The sequence below is a fragment of the Mucor mucedo genome (genome assembly GCF_025094135.1).
Source record: "Mucor mucedo strain NRRL 3635 chromosome Unknown EV154scaffold_30, whole genome shotgun sequence".
NCBI classification, from domain to species: Eukaryota; Fungi; Mucoromycota; class Mucoromycetes; order Mucorales; family Mucoraceae; genus Mucor; species Mucor mucedo.
Genome location: NW_026252314.1, coordinates 91,380 through 110,389, shown reverse-complemented (window position 1 = coordinate 110,389; position 19,010 = coordinate 91,380). Strand labels below are relative to the sequence as shown.

At 37.3% G+C, this 19,010-nt stretch overlaps 3 protein-coding genes across 3 annotated transcripts; 1 reads left to right on the top strand and 2 right to left on the bottom strand.

Moving 5' to 3' along the window:
• Window positions 1-7,579: 7,579 nt before the first annotated feature.
• Window positions 7,580-8,403, bottom strand: EV154DRAFT_401784 (uncharacterized protein; the record flags this gene model as incomplete). The annotated part of the gene is made up of 3 exons (XM_051595295.1): window positions 7,580-7,769; window positions 7,926-8,222; window positions 8,294-8,403. Coding segments are annotated over 3 exons (597 nt in total), but the record flags the coding sequence as incomplete, so codon positions are not given.
• Window positions 8,404-11,668: 3,265 nt separating this feature from the next.
• EV154DRAFT_399729 (uncharacterized protein) lies at window positions 11,669-12,064 on the top strand (the record flags this gene model as incomplete). The annotated part of the gene is made up of 1 exon (XM_051595257.1): window positions 11,669-12,064. A coding segment is annotated over one exon (396 nt), but the record flags the coding sequence as incomplete, so codon positions are not given.
• A 1,424-nt stretch (window positions 12,065-13,488) lies between these two features.
• Window positions 13,489-13,707, bottom strand: EV154DRAFT_402468 (uncharacterized protein; the record flags this gene model as incomplete). The annotated part of the gene is made up of 1 exon (XM_051595305.1): window positions 13,489-13,707. A coding segment is annotated over one exon (219 nt), but the record flags the coding sequence as incomplete, so codon positions are not given.
• Window positions 13,708-19,010: the final 5,303 nt, after the last annotated feature.

Below are 19,010 nucleotides of genomic sequence, written 5' to 3'. Positions count from 1 at the left end.
TTTCTGATTGAGACGTATTTTCTTCGTTTGTAGAGCACATAGAAAAGTGGCCTTGGCATTTAGGATACAAGTAAGGAAACATCAAAGCAAGTAAACTTTCTGTGGACAGTCGAATGTAGGATCCAGTGGAGCCATTCTTTCCAATGATTAAATCAGAGAATTCAACACTAGCAGCCTCGAGATTGACATTGTTTTCAGCAAATAACCAATTGTCAGGCCATTGAATTTGCCCGTCAGCTTTTTTGACACCGATAAACTTTGAGCTTTCTTTAATGTGGTAGTTTACAAGAGAAAACATCAATGGCGGAAGTTCATATCTTTGTAAAAGAGGATGGACATTTTTCAAAGCTTCATAAGCAGTAATAACCTTCTTCTTGTTAATGATTCGAGGATCACCACGCTTATAGTAAAGTCCAAGGGTGCTACCATATGCCATTTCAGCAAACTCAAAATTGGGTTTAATCCCAACAGCACCAGAGAGTTCATAATGACCAATATAACCTGATTGAATGTTGGATATTCGTGTAATTTGAGTCATTAATTTTATAGGAGAGAGTGTACATCTTTCACGGTAATCAAGACCTTTAATTTCCTCCAAGACATTACCTATTAATTATGCTACTAATTAGTTTTGAGTTCAATGTAATTCTAACTGACTCTAAACGTACCAGGGTAAATATAAATTGGAAATTCAGTTTCCAACATCATTAAATGGTCTTTAAAAACCATGTATGTAGTTGTACTTCTGTCATCAATATTTGTCAAAGGAGTGACACCCCACTGGGAACAGTTACAGGAATCAATGTTTTCTATTTTACGATAGAAATATTCTTCAGGATTAAGTTTTCTTAAGCAGACGCAAGAGACACTATCAGGTTTTTTAGTAGAAAACACCCTAAAATAAATCAGCGATCAAAATGTTTTTTTTGATCGATATTGGCGATATCGCTCAAAAAATTGAAAATATCGATATCTCCGATATTTTTGATTTTTTGATCGCTGATCCCAAAGCCAAATTTTCAAATGTCTATAAAAATAACTTATACATAAATAAATAGATGTAGCAATACCATGTTAATAGATAAACGTAATTTTTTAAAGAAAAAAAATGTTTATGGGGATGATAGCCAGGGTAAGAAAAAGACAACTTCAGATTACGTAAGTAAAATGAGAAAACGGGACATGTGACTGTGGGTTTTAATGATTTTGTATTTTATTCTCAGGGGAAAACAATGTTTCCAACACTTCCGGCAGTACTACTCATATCGACTTTAAAAGCGTCACCAGTCTTTATAACATGTTGGTTATTGGAGCCGTCAGCCGCATTCACCAATCCGACAGCAGACAAAAGATCCTCAGCATCAAAGACCACAATTTTTTTTTTTGCTCAGCCTCATCGTAAGGTTTCACGCGCGGGATAGCCTTTGAGTATGGCGAGACGTCACGATTCTTCATAAGTTCAGCAAAAACGAAGTTCGAGCCCGAAGCACCTTCTTGATATGTAAAGTCAAAAAAGAACAAGACTTTACACACGTACCAGTTTTCCACAGGCCGGAACATCCTATTTACAATAAGTCAGTACACAATAATTTTGATTTGCAAACATCGGCTAACCGATTTTTATGAATTGCAGTAAACATAAAAAACACACGACCACGCGAACTTGCCGCGTTCTTCGATTTGCACAAATCAGATATGTATATTTGATTGTTTGTCCAGAGTTTTTAAGAAATGTTGACAAATTGGTGCTGATGGAACGAAGTTATAACAGCCAAAGTATTACCAGTCAGACGAATCAAAAATTGAGAGAGTGCTTTAAGCCAGTCTTTTGCCAGGTAACCGCCAATGGTATGATTGTGATTTTCTTTTGCTTGCTTTACAACCTGGCCCAGCTTTACAGTATTTACCCGCCAGTGAAAGGGTGATCACAGATGAGGCAACAATGGATCGTTGGACGGGTGGGGCAAGAAGTTGTTAACTTTATCCTTCTTCCAATCATAGGCGGAACTATCGATTATTCCATCGGATTGCAAAAAAGAGAACATTTCACGAGTTTCCATGACATTACCGGCGTTGACACCAGGATTCAAAGATGAACGGATTCGCTTCATTTATATGCCAATAGACCTTTCCAATGATCTTGCAGAATAACACCTTAACGGTCTACCAGAGAAATGAAAAATTAGTACAAAAGGGAAGTCTAATAACTATAATGACAATCGATAACCAACCCTATTCGTTTTATCATGTATGGTATATGGTTCAGTTGGTGCATGTTCGATCTGAATACGGTTCTGGAGATAGAGCTGCTATCAAGACAGGTATCGAGGTAATCAAACCAAGTCTTAAAGCATCTATCATAAGCATCTATAATGTTCAAGTAAATATCACTACATAAATTACAACTCAACAATGAATATTTACCTTTCAATTTCCTTCACTTCAGATTCGGATATCGACCATTGCAAACTCAATTGAATACCACGAGACAGAGCAATAAATCCTGTGGTTGCTTCTCTGGCGTGAAAAAGTGGGGCAACAATCGTAGGAATCACATGCACCAACCAGGCGATCCAGTCCACCGAACGAAAGATAGATCTAACATTATCCAGATTGACACCAGCAAACGAGCCACTGAAATCCGCAGGAATTGCACGAAGGGAGTCATCCATGGCGGTTTTGATGCGAGTAAAATCAGCAGTCTCGAGAGCAAATGGGTACGTGTCTTCGTTACCATCAAACTTGAACCGAGTGTTGAGCTTTGGTGAAAGCATGTCGAAGCAAAGCTTGCTGACATTCGAAAACATATGTAGCTCGTCACACATGAAAAAGTCGATGGAGGGGAAGGTACTCAAATGACCAAAGGGAGAAGCACGTTTAATACCATAGTTGTGGTTGGGGCAAGAAGGCTAATAAAGGTAAATCAATTAAGATATGTAAAAAAGGCTACACAAGTTAGCACTTACTGCGTCTTTCTCAAGTAATAAAGAAGCTTTGGTTCTGATAGCCGAGTCTCTGCCAAAGAAGTACATACCACCTTTTCCTCCGTCAACTGGGTGACCGCCTTTAACTAAATTTAGAAGGGTCATTTTGTTAGTGTCCACGGTTATAGCTTAGTAAACTGACGACTTACCAATACAAAATCTACATCCCCACCAGTTGGTATGACCACTAAACATCAACAACCGCTGGTTGATCTCTATACCATCTGCAATGACACCCAAATTGAAATTCTAGCCGACGTGACATGAACACCATTCTTGCGAACAAAAACAGGTTCACGACTCAAACGATCAAGGCTTTCAATAATTGGACGCAGATACGAGTCAAAGTCTTTCTTAGTGTCACCAAAAAGAATTGCAACTTGAAAAGTATATTCATCGTTGTATCTGGGAATGGCGTTATTACGACGTAAAAAGATTGGATGTATTGTATATAGAGCTAAAATTTACCTGATAGACGGATCAATGCTAGCAATTATAACGTGTACCATCACCATACTTTTTTTTGATACCTTCGAAGTGAACCCATCAACACAAAGAACGATGGCTAAATCGTGCTGACCAGCGAAGAGACCTTTAGATTTCATTTCTTTGTACGCGGCTCCAGAAACAAAATCGGTATATAGATCATCGTCTTTCATGGAATCGATTACGTTTCGGTATTTTTCGACTTCATCACGAAACTCGTCACAAGCTAGCATACGACTTAAATGTTCACCAATATCAATCATTTTTACCACAGATTCTTTATGTCTAACAGCGTTACAGTGAGGACAAGCGGTTCTATCGGCATCATCGACAGGATCAAAGAGATAACACCCCTTTCGGGAACAGATTTCATGGCTTTGACTGAAAGAAAGTGGAAGTTTCTTCTTGATCAACGAACGATCACTCCTTCAATGCGAGTACTTTTTTCTTTTTATCAAGGCCTAAAAGGTAAACTAAATTAGTAAATAATGATACTTTGTAAATACAAATCATTAACATACTGTTGTTTTGGTTCAAAGTGTTCTCAAAAATTTCTTCATAACGCGCACAGCTTCTATGGTCATGTTTCTACTAAATGTAAGATAGTTGAACATAATACTACTCAGCTCGCTGGTGCTAAATACGTTAATGGGGACAATGATATCCTTGATGTTGTCCTGTATTGTTACATTATGATCAAGTGACAATGGTTCTAAAAGTGAAAATAATACATCCGGTAAGTTGTCATGATGTCAACAACTCGAGCATCCTTAGTTACCTTCGAAGTTCTCTTCGTCCGTGGATTCATACAAATCCTCGTCTACTTCACCGTCTACAACAAAGCCATCATCAGAGGATTCATCTTCAGCATCTACGTCTTGTATGGACATTTGTCCAATTAAGGGAAGAGCGATTTGGTTATCGAGGTCAGCCATATCAACATCATCGTAAAAATCCATTTCTTCGTCATAGTCAAAAGGTGTACGGTTGGTTATTATAGCAGTTGGGAAGCCAGTAGATACTGAAGAGGATACAGCAAAAACAGAAGTGTCAGTTGGGCCAGGTACAATGGAGGCAGCAGTAACGGCCAAGGGTTCATATGTGCCTCTTAAAAGACGTTGGTTAGCGCCGTTTCGAGAAGCTCTAAGGTTCTTGGGTTTTTGAATTTTGGGGTAAACCATTTTGAAAGTTTTTTAAAATTTCGTTTTTGGTAAGTTGGGAACCGATTTTTGCGTGTAGTTTTATACATGTTGCTACATCTTATTTACAGCTTATTAATAGTCACTGACCGTTCTTAGAACCAATTGGAATTACTCGTGAAGTTATCTTATAATTATTAATAGAGAGGATATAGTAATTCTGTGTAGACTATGGATACCTTTCAAAACCACTAGAAATCGTTGTTTGGGGACTTCAAGCTTGATCTATTGTTAGATTTTCGTGTAACGAGGTTATTAAGCGAAATTTTTTTTAATTCTGTACCGTGATTGGTGCAAATAAGTTGAACCACTTACATCAAGGTAAATGACAATGAAAAAAAAAATGTATCTTTAAAACATCTATATAAGATCCAATACTTACACCTATTTTCTCATTTACATCGATTTTTCACTCTATTTATCACAATGAACGGTACCCAAAACTCAAATTCTCGAGACGAAGTCATTGAAAAACTCGTTAATGCCATTTACGATATGCAAAGAAAGCTTGATGCGATGCCTGCCACAATGAAAGAATATATCTACCTGCCAGTTGGTCAACACTGTGAATGCTGCAGCAAGGTTAAGAAAGTGGTCAAATCCAATGGTACTTCTGCAATTACTTCTCGATCTGGATATATCACTGGTACGTTTTTATTTTATTTTACTTTGTAAGACGAATTAAGTTAATAATTGCCCTATCTTTTCAGCAAGAAATTCCGCTGCTCAACAAATGTACGAAACCGTGGTCAAGGCTGTCGCCTATTACAAGGAGCATGTTATACCCAATGGTATTCACACCTCTTGCAATTCTCTCGGTGTAAGATCCATCACCGTATGTACTTATACAAAGAAAACCGTCATAGACAAGGTTGCTGCGTACTGGAGATCTTTGGTAGGTACCTATACTGAGGATCAAGCTAAAGAAAGGGCGACAGCAGCTTACAACAATGTCTTCACCATTTGCCAACATTTCTTGAAAGCATTGTACCAAGAACGATTTGGAAAGAATGGTGTCATTTGGAGGGGGATTCCTGCCAACGAGCAGAATGAAGTATTGTATATGTTCGAAAGAATTGCATACTTTTGGAACAAGCGCTCTGGCTTGAACGTTGGTACACCCCTCGAGGCATATCCTGGAGACCTTATCTCTGTCATTGACGCCGAGAACCCAATGCTACCCATGCACCTCGCCGATAAAAACTGGATATCCAAAAATATGATCCAGATAATGTTGAGGAACTCAGCAAGAGTAAGTAAAGTTTAGATATCAAATTAAGAATTTTTAACATTAACATAAACCTCAACTCTAGCCAGATGACATTGCTCATGATACCTCGGGTTCATTTTTGACTGGCCTGGAAAACCTTGGTGTCAATTCGGGTACTGAAGAGAGGTACGAAGACTTGGATATGGGCCTGTTTGAAAATTTATTTTCGATCCCTGATAACAGACCTATTGCACCATCGTCTTCTTCCGCTTTGGTACAAAATCCTGTTTTGACCTCTCTTCCTCCCTCTGAGATGCCTCCTCTCTCTGACTCGCCTCCTCCTCCCACCTCTGACTCTCCTCCTCCCACCTCTGCACCTGCCCTCTCCACCCCAAGTACTACCCGTCCAAAAGGTAAAAGAAAGGCTGATGAAATAGCATCTGGGACCAATAGTCGACCCTCAAGGGCTTTCCAAAAATAGAATTGAGCCTGAATTTTTTTTTTTTTCTTATTTAAACTCTGATTTTTTTATTATTTTTTTCTTTTTTCTTTCTATTTCTTTCAAATAAAAACTCAACTTAAGGTTTGTATATGTGTATAGTTTGTGAATATATGATTTATCATAACCATTTGTTTACAAATGAAGATATAGTTATGTGACTAAACATTAAACGTGCTGACACTCTCCAAACGGATTAAACCAAGACTCTTTGCTTTAAAAGTAAATTTACTTACTCTTTTTATATGTATTAACACATTTGTATAGCTGAAGCCATCTCTACTTTCACCGCTTGTGAAAAGGTAAATATCTCGACTTTGGTTTATGTGTTTATTATTAGTTAACCCAAATTCCTAAAGCTAGCTACCATCGCTGTTTATTTGAGGCTCGTACATCCCACGGTTTTGTAAAGGTACACATTGCTAAACTTGATAATTTATTCTCTTATTAACGTAAACCATCTTTATGCAGGTAAGTGAATACTGCTGCTCTTCCGAGGTCTTCGTATGGTCACTATCGTAGTTCCTCTCATTATGTCTGTCTCTGGTCATATTTTACTGGTCATTTTCTATATTTGAAGAGGTCTATCATGATCAGACTCGACGTTATTTAGTTTTTTTTTATAAATAAATTTTTTTTTTTCCAATATATACAAACGTATCAATTTTAAGCCTGTATCCTGATTTAGCAGGGGTGTAAAAGTAATATTATATCGGTTATCGATTACCCCATTTTTTTTACCCCATCCAACGATATTTTTTTGTTTTTTTGATTTATGGATCGATATCGTCAATCGCGATATTTTGGAAAGTTTGATCGATATTGCCAATAACGATATTTTAGAAAGTTTGATCGATATTGCCAATCGCGATATTTTGGAAAATTTGATCGATATTGCCAATCGCGATATTTTGGAAAAATTTATCGATATCGCCAATCGCGATATTTTTAAAAAAAAGATCGTTATTTCCGCTCTAATTTGTTTGCGATATTTTTCAATTTTTGATCGCTGATTTATTTTAGGGTGACTACTAGGTGATGAAGATTGTGTAGTCCGACTGGATTCAGAAGTATCCGAAGCTATGATAACCGTTTTCGGTGTAACATTGGGTTCCTGTTCCTGAGAAGAGACATCATACCTCTCATTAATTTCACGAGATGTGGTAGATTCTCCATTACCTTGTGATGATAAATTATCATACTGATCTCTCTCTTCGTCACTACTCTCAACATTTTCAGTTTCTATGCTGTCTTGGGTGCTATCTAGTCTATCTTCATCTTCATTTTCTGTGTGTGAAACCATATCAGATTTACTTTCGATTTCGTCGTTATCAGAATGAAGAAAGTTTTGGTTATGTTGCATGTTAGCATCTTCAGGAATTTCTGTGTCACTTTCCTGATCTAAAAATAGTACCAGGTCAGAAAAAGTGGGATTAAAATGTACGATTCCAAGTTATAGACAATAATCTTTTATCAATATACCTTCTGTTGCATGAAATTCGGGAGGTCCAAATGTTTGATTAAGAGAGAGACTGACCATATAGTACCCATTTTTTATGCCTTCTTCAAAATGATTTGGAGATACGTCAGGATGCACCATTCTTTTCATGTGTTCAGGAATTAAAGGAACACAAGGCAAAATAAATGCGGATAAGCATTTGAGATGAAATTTTTCTTCAAAAATGGTTCCCAAAAACGAAGTGCCAAGCGCTTGTTGTTCCATTTCACCATTTACCACCATCATCAAAGGCTCTTTTTTACATAAAAATGCTTCAATGTCAGCTCCTGGAAAAAACTCTTGTACACATTTTTCAAGTAAGACTATTGTAGTGATGACTTTGACGCTGAATTTACTTTTTTTTTGTATTGGGCTTTTAGCGGCATATTTAAAGTTGTAGGTTTAAAATATACTTACGCAGAGGAGGCTTCGTACAATTGAATAAACACCTCGTCGTTATCTTCGTCACATACTACAGTGTGTGGAAAACAGACTCCAAAAAATGTGGAAACGATGGACTGAACCATATATGCTATAATAAAATATAATAAAAAAAAATTAGGCAAAAGCAAGTAAAAGTATGATCTGATACTTTTATAATAATATTAGTCAAATTGGATCCACCAATAAATTTGAACCTGCCTAAAGAGTATCAACTAAATACATCTTAACTTAGACAGAAATTTATTTCCACATGATGGTATATAACAACTGCAAAAGTACGGTAACTTACTAGAAGAATATAACTATGGGACGTCATACTGCCAAAAATTACAAATAAATTCAAAAACCATTTCTCGGGTTGAGTATTCTTCAAACAGAACTTTGGGAGTACAAATTGTTTTTTTTTTTGATGTTGTACGAAGTCAACATACCTTTATTTTTTATTTCTTTGATCTCCCAGTTATTTTTTCTCATTTATTAAAGTTATATGTCACAATTAATATAGTTTGACGACGCAATTGATGAAAACTCCTCTATCAACTACAAATACGCACATAAATGATGAAATATTTCTTTAACCTATTTTTCGGCAATCTTCCACATTTGTAAACAGAGGTCAAAATGGCGAGACATTTTTAGTATTTTTAAAATGATGACAGAATGTGATCATTACGATTATATCAGGACTGATTCTTTTCAGTGTAATTTGCATTTGGAGTTAATTTGATTAGTCACGCTTTACCACAATATAAATTGAATAACCAATGTTAGCAGATGTCAATATTATCATTTGTCTACCTTATTAAAGACTGGTATTATTTGTAATCAATGTTATTAAAGGTCAATGTTTTTAATATTACTATTCTAACAAGACATTTCATCAGAAGCCAATATTTTGAGGGCTTAATTAATGTTTTCAGTGGCCAATGCAAAAAGAGAAAACCTTTTCTTAGACAGACCCATAAGAAATAACATCGCTTTGTAAACTTAAGACCAGTTAAAGAGTTATACTGTTGGGTCCCTAATTTAACCAATAATATGTATTTAACTTGTGTTAATAGTATACGTACGTATAGTTTTGAGTCACAAAAAGGCTGTACGTTTTTACAATCTATTCAGAGAAGGTAATACTTATTTTATTCTACTTCAAGTCGCACTATTAACTTTATGTTTATGAATGTGCAACAATTTATACTACATAAGAGGTGGCATTGTTAACACGTGACGAATTGAATTAAAAAGAATACTTCGTCCACAGCCCAAAAAATGTAATCTGGATAACTCGAGTCAAAAAATATAAACATACGTTCATTAAAACTTTAATTTAGATACAAAATTCAAAATCTTCCAACATATTAGTACCAATGCTTAAGTTTCTTTCGACACATATGCCTTGCAACAATGTAAGCTCATAGCTCAGAATGTAACTTTGAAAGTAATCAAGAGCTAAAAAAAATCTGCCATACAGCTTAGGCTTGACGTGTTCTTACAAGCTGTAGTAACTTATAATAGTTATTGTGGTAACAAATTAAGATAATGGATGCAGTGTACAAATAATTAACACCTTCGTAGATTGCTCCTAGAAACTATTTTCTAGGACATTTAGCGTAATTAAACACACAAATAATATATAATGTTGACACTCATTCAAACAACTGGTGTTTTGAAAGTTATTCTGTTATTAACTGGAAATAAATGAAGAGTATTTGAATTGCGCGTTGGGCATAGCATTGATTTTATTTTATAAACCAATGTTTGTCTTCTTTTTTTTTTCTTTTTTTTTTGTTTGCCACCCGAGGTATTTGATTGAGTTCTTAAAATGAAGCATTTTCTGATGGTTGTTTTTGTCTGCTATATTTATAAAAGCTTATTCTGTTAGTGATCATGGAAGACAATCATTATCTGCTGCTCTATTGAGTTTGTCTTTTTATAATTTGTAAAGTGGATTCGCCTTAACAGGCGCACTTTTCCAAATGTATGGCGCTTTCATAAAATCTTATGTTTATTTTAAAAATAATGCAGCAGGTGCGCCAAATGCAGTTACACATTTTAATATATATATATACATAATGCGATCAGATTTTATGTTTTTAAAAATGTAAAACCGCGAACACAGAACACATATCTGATTGCTTAATATTGGTATAAGTAGTTCGCACTTTAGTCGAAAATATTGCTCAAATTAGAGTTTCCGGAACAAAAATAGTTCAAATAGCTGGAAATACAGTATATTTTTTATGATACGTTTCTTTCCTTTTTTTTTTTCATAATAGTCACTTCAGCTGTAAATACAGCAATAAACTGAAACATTCAATCAAACAACCGGCACAAAAAATATTGTCACACCAACATTTTTATAATGTGCAAATAATTTACAGTACATTTTTTCCTTATTTTTCGCTTTTACAACTTACTGCTCGGGACGTATTTTTATAACCTCCTCAACAGATGTCAAAAAAACCAAAAAAAAAAAAAAAAAAAAAGAAGTCCGGATACCAGTGATTTATAACGTGTCTAATATTTTTTATCAATGTGAAAATTATTCGATACACAAATTTCCATATATGTCGATTTAACGAGTACATTTTTGATCGTTGTATTGAGCTGAAACTTTGTATATATCCTTCTTACAACATCAACAATATGAGGTTAAAGTTTCAAATTATTTGAGTAAAAACTCTGAGATACATAGCGAAATATCGAAATCTACTCGCTGTATATAGAAGGTATACAGATAACCATATATGTCGAGTAAAATTTGACCCCCTGAAATTAAGCTCATATTAAGTACCGTTGCGTATCATGATGTTAACATATTGTGGTTTCAATTTCAGTTGATTTATATAAGAATTGATTGTTTTATTTCAATTTTTTGTTTTTTTATAAAAATTGCTCGACATAGATGGAAGGTATACAATGCCCAAATATGTTTTGTATCCCCCCAGAAGGTATCACAACTCTAAATAAGGCGATTTTCCAAGCAGGGAGGCTGACCACAACTTATTAAATGTTAAATGATCATTTGGTAGTAATTATAAACCTTATTATCTTTTGTTTCGCTCCTGGTACTTCACCGTCAATCCACTAGATTTTCATTATATTTTAATTATGTCTAATAATGATACTTCATTATCTACCAATATCCGAATCGACAAATTGACTCGACAATTGGCAGAGATTCGACTATTATTGCAGCAACAATCAGCTTCAACCCGTTCCTCATAGATGGAAGCAGAGATGGATGTGGTCCCTCAGGTAGTTGAACGACCTGAGGCTACAGATCTCATCCCCACTGAGCGATTGCAACAAGCTCTACCGGGAATGTGCGAGGACTTCTTCCGATCCCCATTGGATGAACTCGATCGCAAACGATACATTCATGTTTGCCCTCGCAACGTCATTAAACAGTATCTTCCACCTACTCTTAATCTTGCAGATAATGTTGGGCGTTTTACAAAAAAAACCGACAATCAGCTTTCTGAGATTCAGCAACGTTTGGCAGCAACCACTCGTACTATGGACAATTTTTTGCATGAGAGCCTTCGCTCAAATGCCATATCTGTACCGGTTGCCGATGTCGTTCTTTTTATCAACACCATTCACACGTTGGTGTCTGACTCAGCATCGTGCATGACCCAGCTTCGAATGGATAATGTTGCTCGTGAAACAGGTCTGGTATCACCGCCTCTTCAACCTCGTACCAAGCTTACACCTTCACCTCAACCACTGTTTCAAGACACTAAAGCAATTCATGAAAGTACAAATCTTCGAAAGGTAGTTCAAGCAGCTAGTCGTAAACCACAACATAAAGACCATGGACGTCAAAAATCCACATCTGCCAACTCTAGACCAACACAAGGCTCTTCAGAACGTGAATCAGATGGTGCTCCTCCAGTGGGACAATCAGCATCACTGGGTAATCGAGCAACAACTCCGCACCCAAGACGCAGTAATTCTTCATCTTCATCCTCCCACGGACGAAATTTTCAGGGACGCCCCCAGACTCCCAACCAACAATAGTAGGAGGCAGGTTATCTTCCTTTTCTCTCGCTTGGTCAAAACTCTCTTCCGAAAAATGGGTCAACAGCGTAATAAAGAACGGATATCGAATCCCCTTTATAACCTCACCCCCCATATCAACAACGTACGACTCGAAACATCAACGCCATCAATTTTCCAACCTGTCTATCACTCAACGAATAACTGCTGATGCGGAAGTTCGGGCCCTATTAGTGAAGAGAGCAATAGAAGAAGTACAGATCACAAACCAAAGCGATCAGTACCGTTTTTATTCGACGCTATTCACTATTCCAAAGAAGACATGCGGGGATCGACCGGTTTTGTATCTCAAACCACTAAATCAATACTTACCTCGTATTCCATTCAAAATGGAAACTATAAAAACGATTTGTCAATTGATACGACGGAACAACTACATGACCAGTATAGATCTGACGGATGCATTTCTGCACGGGCTAGTTGACGAATCGTCCAAGAAATATCTGGGCTTTCAATGGAACAACAACATGTGGTGTTTGGGATAGTATAAATTCAGACAAAAAAAAATAAAACAAAAGTAGGAATACTTTGAGACTGTTCGTATGCTATATTTCAGTTAAAAGAGAATTAGAGATTATCTTGTTTATGAGTCGAGGATATACATATAAGATGTCTGAATTTAAAATATAAAATTATTGCATAATGGAATTGTACTAAATTAGTGCAGTGTCTTCTTACACTATTTTAGTCAAAGAATTACATAGACTAAAGAGGTGTATTTGGTTTATAGAGTGTTGCGGGGATAATAACTTTGATAGTAAATGTAACTGGATTCTTGAATTAAAATTGAAATGATCTTATAACTGTAACAAAAGATGCAAAAGTTTTAATATAAGGAGCAGATGCGTTTTATTATTTAATTTTACCTGTAACAAAAGATGCAAAAGTTTTAATATAAGGAGCAGATAAAAAGGCTCCTTATTGCATCTCTCGTTACGGCTTTTATACAAAATCAATGGTGTAACACCCAAAAAAAAAAAACTAAACCCTGATCCCCATGACATCATCCCACACCTATTCTTTAATCAAACGATTAAAGTACTTCTTCAAGTGTATGCCATTGCATCGATTTTTTGGGGGAGACCGGTCGATTTCTTGATTAACTGATATGTGTTATTCTTGAAAGCAGCAACCACGACAAAGACCTCATCTTCCCAACCAGAGTCCAATTTCGACGACTTGTTGATTCTCCTCTTCAGCACGTGAGTACCCGCTGGAAATACCTCAACGTTTGTGGGCGGTGACGTGGAAGCATTCTCCTTTAAAGCGGTCTCAACTCGTTTAGCAGGCAACAAAAGTAATCTTTCAAAACCCAAGGCTCTTGCAAAATTGATTATGGGGTTTACATCCGCACTGATAGGCACCACACCAAACATTAACTCATATGGCGTTAATTTGATCACCTCGTGTGCTCGTACACGATAGGAGTAAAGTACAGTTGGTATCAGAGCATCCCAAGAGTCTTTCTTCATATACGACATCTTTCTTAGCGAGTTGACTAGCGTTCCATTAAACTTCTCTACCATGCCGTTGCATTGAGGGTGATATGGTGTAGTCAGCAAATGTCTACTATTTACCATGTTCATGAGGTGCTTAACCACATCAGCTCGGAAATGGGATCCATTATCAGTTAAAATTTTGGTGATCGGTCCATAATTACAGAAAACGTTTTCATACAGAAATGTTGCAGCAGTGATAGCATCGGCCCTCTTTGTAGGTATTGCCATTGGCCACCTGGTAAACATTTCGATGCACACCAAAATATAACGACTGCCCGCTTTGGTTACCGGCAAAGGACCCACAAAGTCGATACTAAATTGTTCAAAAATATTCAACACATTGACGCTCTTTCCTTGGAATGGACTTCTACTCAAGGGTGAAGGTGCGAACAGCTGACACTGATGACAAGATCGGACAAACTCTTTTACTTCTTCGTAAACTCCAGGCCACCAATACTTATTGTACATCTTCGCCCAAGTGCTGTGCTGTCCAAAGTGGCCGTGCCCATCATGTACCTCTTTCAGAACTTGAGGTCTTTCCTGCAAATGAGGAATCTTGACAATACGGGACCCCTTCCCTCCAACCTTACGATACAGGTGTTTATCCTGCAGTACATAAAATTTTGCTTTATCAGCCATCACCTTACTAATTTCTTGCCCAACGTTAGAGAAATAATCAACTAAAACTTGCAATTCGGACTCGTAGTACTTTTGGCCTTCCTTGATATACATGTTAAAAAGCTCTTCCAGCATGTCTTCTCCTCCAAGATCGTCTTCATTGCATGGATAACGACTGAAAAAGTCACTCTTGTTACTGGCAGAGGTAATGTGCTTGATAGAAAAATCATACTCTTGAAGGGCAAGACACCAACGCTGTAGTCTAGTGTTGGGCTCCTTTTTCTCAAACCAGTACTTCACGGCCCTATTGTCTGTCAAAACTTCGAATCGACGATCCAGAATATATTTCCGGAATTTGTACAAGGAGTACGTGAGTGCCAGTAATTCTTTATCAACAATGCTCCAATTAAATTCCACCTTGTTGACCTTCCTGGAAACAAAACAAATGGGTCGTTCCTTTCCGTCTTCTGCTAATTGTACTAAAGCACCCGATATTCCAACATCGCATGCATCACAGTATACGCGGTATTTTAGATCAGGGGCGGGGTAATGTAACTGAGTTGCATTGACCAGGGCGTTTTTTAAACCTTCAAACTCCTGCTGGTGTTCATTAGTCCAGATAAACTCTTGATCTTTCTTTAAAAGGTTGGTCATGTTGATCGTAAACCGGCTGAAGTAATGGATATGTCGCCTATAGAACCCTGCCATATTAACAAAGGCCCGGATGTCAGTTTTGGAGCGGGGAGATGGGATGGTCAAGACCTTATCAATCTTATGTTTTAAAGGTAAAACGCCGTTGGTTGATATTTCAAATCCTAAGAATTCAATCTTATCCTGGAATAAGTTACACTTGTCTGGATTTAACGTCATGTTCACTTCAATCAGCCTATCGAGTACCCGTTCGAAATGGTTCAAATGGTCGTCAAAACTAGTACTAAACACCGTACAATCATCGATATACGCGATGCAAAATTCTGGTATAAATTCTTGTAATGCCAGATGTATAGCGCGACTGAACGTTGATGGGCCGTTAATTACTCCAAAAGGTAAAACACAATAAGAATAGTTGCCATGTTGCGTGGTGATTGTTAATTTAGGGATATCCGCCTCTTCACAAGCAATCTGGTGAAATCCTTTTAGCATATCGAGACCCGAAAAAAACTTAGCACCATGAAAGGATTCAATGACATTAGCGATTACGGGTAGGGGCCAAGGGTCACGAATTGTCACCTTGTTCAGATCCTGGAACATAGTGACTAATCTTTTCGTACCATCCTTTTTTTTGACGTACATGACTTGAAATGCCCAACCTCCGTTACTGGACTCTGCTCTCGAATGCATAGCAGGTATCAAAACCCCACTGGCTACCATGTCAGCAATATCCTTCTTAAGCAATTCCAACTCCGAGTAAGACATTCCCTGAAATGGCCGTTTCATGATAGGCTTGGCATCTCCCGTGTTCACATGGAATTTTACCAAATTAGTTTGCTTTAAATCCTCGTACCCAATTCCAAAGGCATCTTGTTTTTGCAGTAACAATGCAGTCAATCGTGCTCGTTGTTCCGGATCAAGGAGTTTATTTTCACTTACTTGCTGTAGTAACTTCACCATTTTCTCCTTCACTGGCTTGGCTTCACGTATCTCACTTTCCCCATTGTCGATTGACATTGTTACCAGAAAACATTGGTCTTCAGTACTATCCTCCTGAATAGCAGCATACGGATCAGTGTACATAACATTCAACTCGTGAAAGATTTCGCCATCACGTAGGTACCAGTACGATGTTGCAAGGTCTGCCCCAATGCCAAGCTTGGCCATAGCAACACGGCCTAACAAGAACTCATACGAACTACTTGGTAAGTCCAAACACAAAGCGCTAGTCTTAATGGCAAAGCCGGGAAGTACCTCTACAATCAGATCATCGATTATACCTCTGGACTTGACCTTACGCCCATCACCAACCATCATTTGGCCATTAGCGTTTGGCCGCAGTTTCGACTCCAATCCTAAATCTTGTACTACTTTTAAGCTAATAACGCACGGGGTACACCCTGCGTCACAAATCAGGTTCGAAACGCGATCGTTAATTTTGCCTACGATCCGGGGTGCATGGTTTCCAGTGGCTTCGCCAGCATTTTGATCAATTTTTTGGTAAAGTAAATCGTCAATTGAAGGCTTAACCTGTACTTTGTAAATTTCCAACGGTCTTCTAAACTCCGTATGGGCCTTTGAAGATAGTGTCACAATTTCATCAAATGATAGTTCAAAGACCTTTTGGTGTCTCAACGCATCAACAATTATAGCTGTACTAGTCTTGGGTTTTACCGTAATAACATCATTTTCGCGCGTGCCTGCTTCCGCAGTATCTATGATGGCATCGTTGAACCCGTATTCCTCAATGTCAATTCCATCCGTAGTACACGTCTCCGAATAAGTTTGACTTGTAGCTGTTTCAACGATATCTGCAGAATCAGAGGAAGTATCTACCTCCGCAGGACACTCAGAGCTTACTGAAACATCAACATTGTCTCTTGTGTTACTAACATTATCGACTACTCTGTTACGCATTCGTTTCTTGATAATATTATCTCTGGTAATACCCGCGTCATCTCCTGTTCTTTTGATAACCAACAGATCACCATCCAGCTCTTCACACAATTTGTCTTCAATATCAATGAGTAACGTGGGGGTTACATCGGTAGTTCTCGTTGTAGTATCATTATTGCTTTGTGTGTTACCATATCTTGCACCACCTGATCTTGGGGGCTTGACAGGACAGAAAAACCGCTTGTGCTCTGTACTTTGGCAATGTTTACATGGCGCGGGGCAATCACGATCCAAATGCCCAACAATGTTGCAGTTAAAGCAAGCACCCCCATTTCGAAAAGGGACGGGAATATTATTGTTACTAGCTGTATTATTATTATGTTGCATTAACAATAATTTATTGTTCTGTTCTAATACGCACAAAAGTGCAGCTTGGAAGTCAGGTAGCTTTGGTGAAGTAATCTTGGATTTCTTATGCTTATTGGGAGTTTTCTTGCTAGCTGGGCGCTTTGCATCATTATCAGAATCGGAATCGTCATCATCGTTACTATCATCCGTATCATTGTCAGAAGATTCTTCCTCGGACGAATCGTCATCCTCGTATTCTTTGGCAATTTTGTAAGCTTGTTTTAAAGATACTGGCTTTCTTGCGTTCAAGTGACGCCTCATATCAGCAGGTGATGAGTTACGGATGAAGAGGTGTACGTAAAACTTAACATCATGTGAGCTAACCGCTTCAGACGCTTCGCCAGTACCCGCATTAAGATTAATGAAATTTGTCTCTCGGTCGGTCATTGTGTCATCAAACTTGGTGATATATTTTGAAACATTTAGGAACGATTTGCGTTTCACGGCCATAATCTTGTTTAGGAAATAAATGTCATCCCGAATCGGTATGTCTAGTTTATCTCTTAGTTCACTCTTGAAGACGTTCCAATCAGCAAATTTTCTTGAAACAACCGAGTTTAATAGTCTCCCCTTGAAACATTGATGGATTTGTTGCAATTTCTGTTTATCCGTATTCCATTCGTTGAGCTCAGCAGTGGTTTCGAAGATTGCGAAGAATACTTCTAGTTCTTGGTCTTTCGAATACTTGGGTGGTTTATTGAACATTTTTGGTTTAGTTGAATTTTGGTTGTTTTTGTTGTTATTTGTATTTTCTTGATCGATGATATTAGTACTTGTGCTTGATGTACTTCCTGCTTCAGATAGATGTAATTTTTCTAACTGAACAGTTAAGTCCTTGTTTTTGGTCGTTTTGCGAACGAATGAGTGGGTAGCAGAGAGGTGTTCAGTCTCTGTCTACTCAATGTATCGTAATTGAAGGTATTCCACTTTTTAGCCGCTACCAATTGTTGCGGGGATAATAACTTTGATAGTAAATGTAACTGGATTCTTGAATTAAAATTGAAATGATCTTATAACTGTAACAAAAGATGCAAAAGTTTTAATATAAGGAGCAGATGCGTTTTATTATTTAATTTTACCTGTAACAAAAGATGCAAAAGTTTTAATATAAGGAGCAGATAAAAAGGCTCCTTATTGCATCTCTCGTTACGGCTTTTATACAAAATCAATGGTGTAACACCCAAAAAAAAAAGCTAAACCCTGATCCCCATGACAGTAGTGAGTAGGACGAATGGAACAGTCAGGATCAATTTAATGCTACTGATACATTGCGTGACTTGTGGTATTTGACAAAAAAATTACAATGCAAAAGTAATGAGAAAAAAGTATATTTTTATTAGAGGTAAAAATAGACTGAAAGAACTCTGCTGCGATGAAATAAGTGATCCTTTTTATATTGAACAACTTCCCCTGGTAGTTGTGTTGAGTCAACCTTTCTGGTCTTGTAATAAATCTATACTCAGTTTCCCGCCTTACATTAAATGAATTTTACTCGTTAGAATTGATTTCAAATAACGTCGCCCTGAATCAACCGATCTGGGAACCTCTTACTGTTCTGT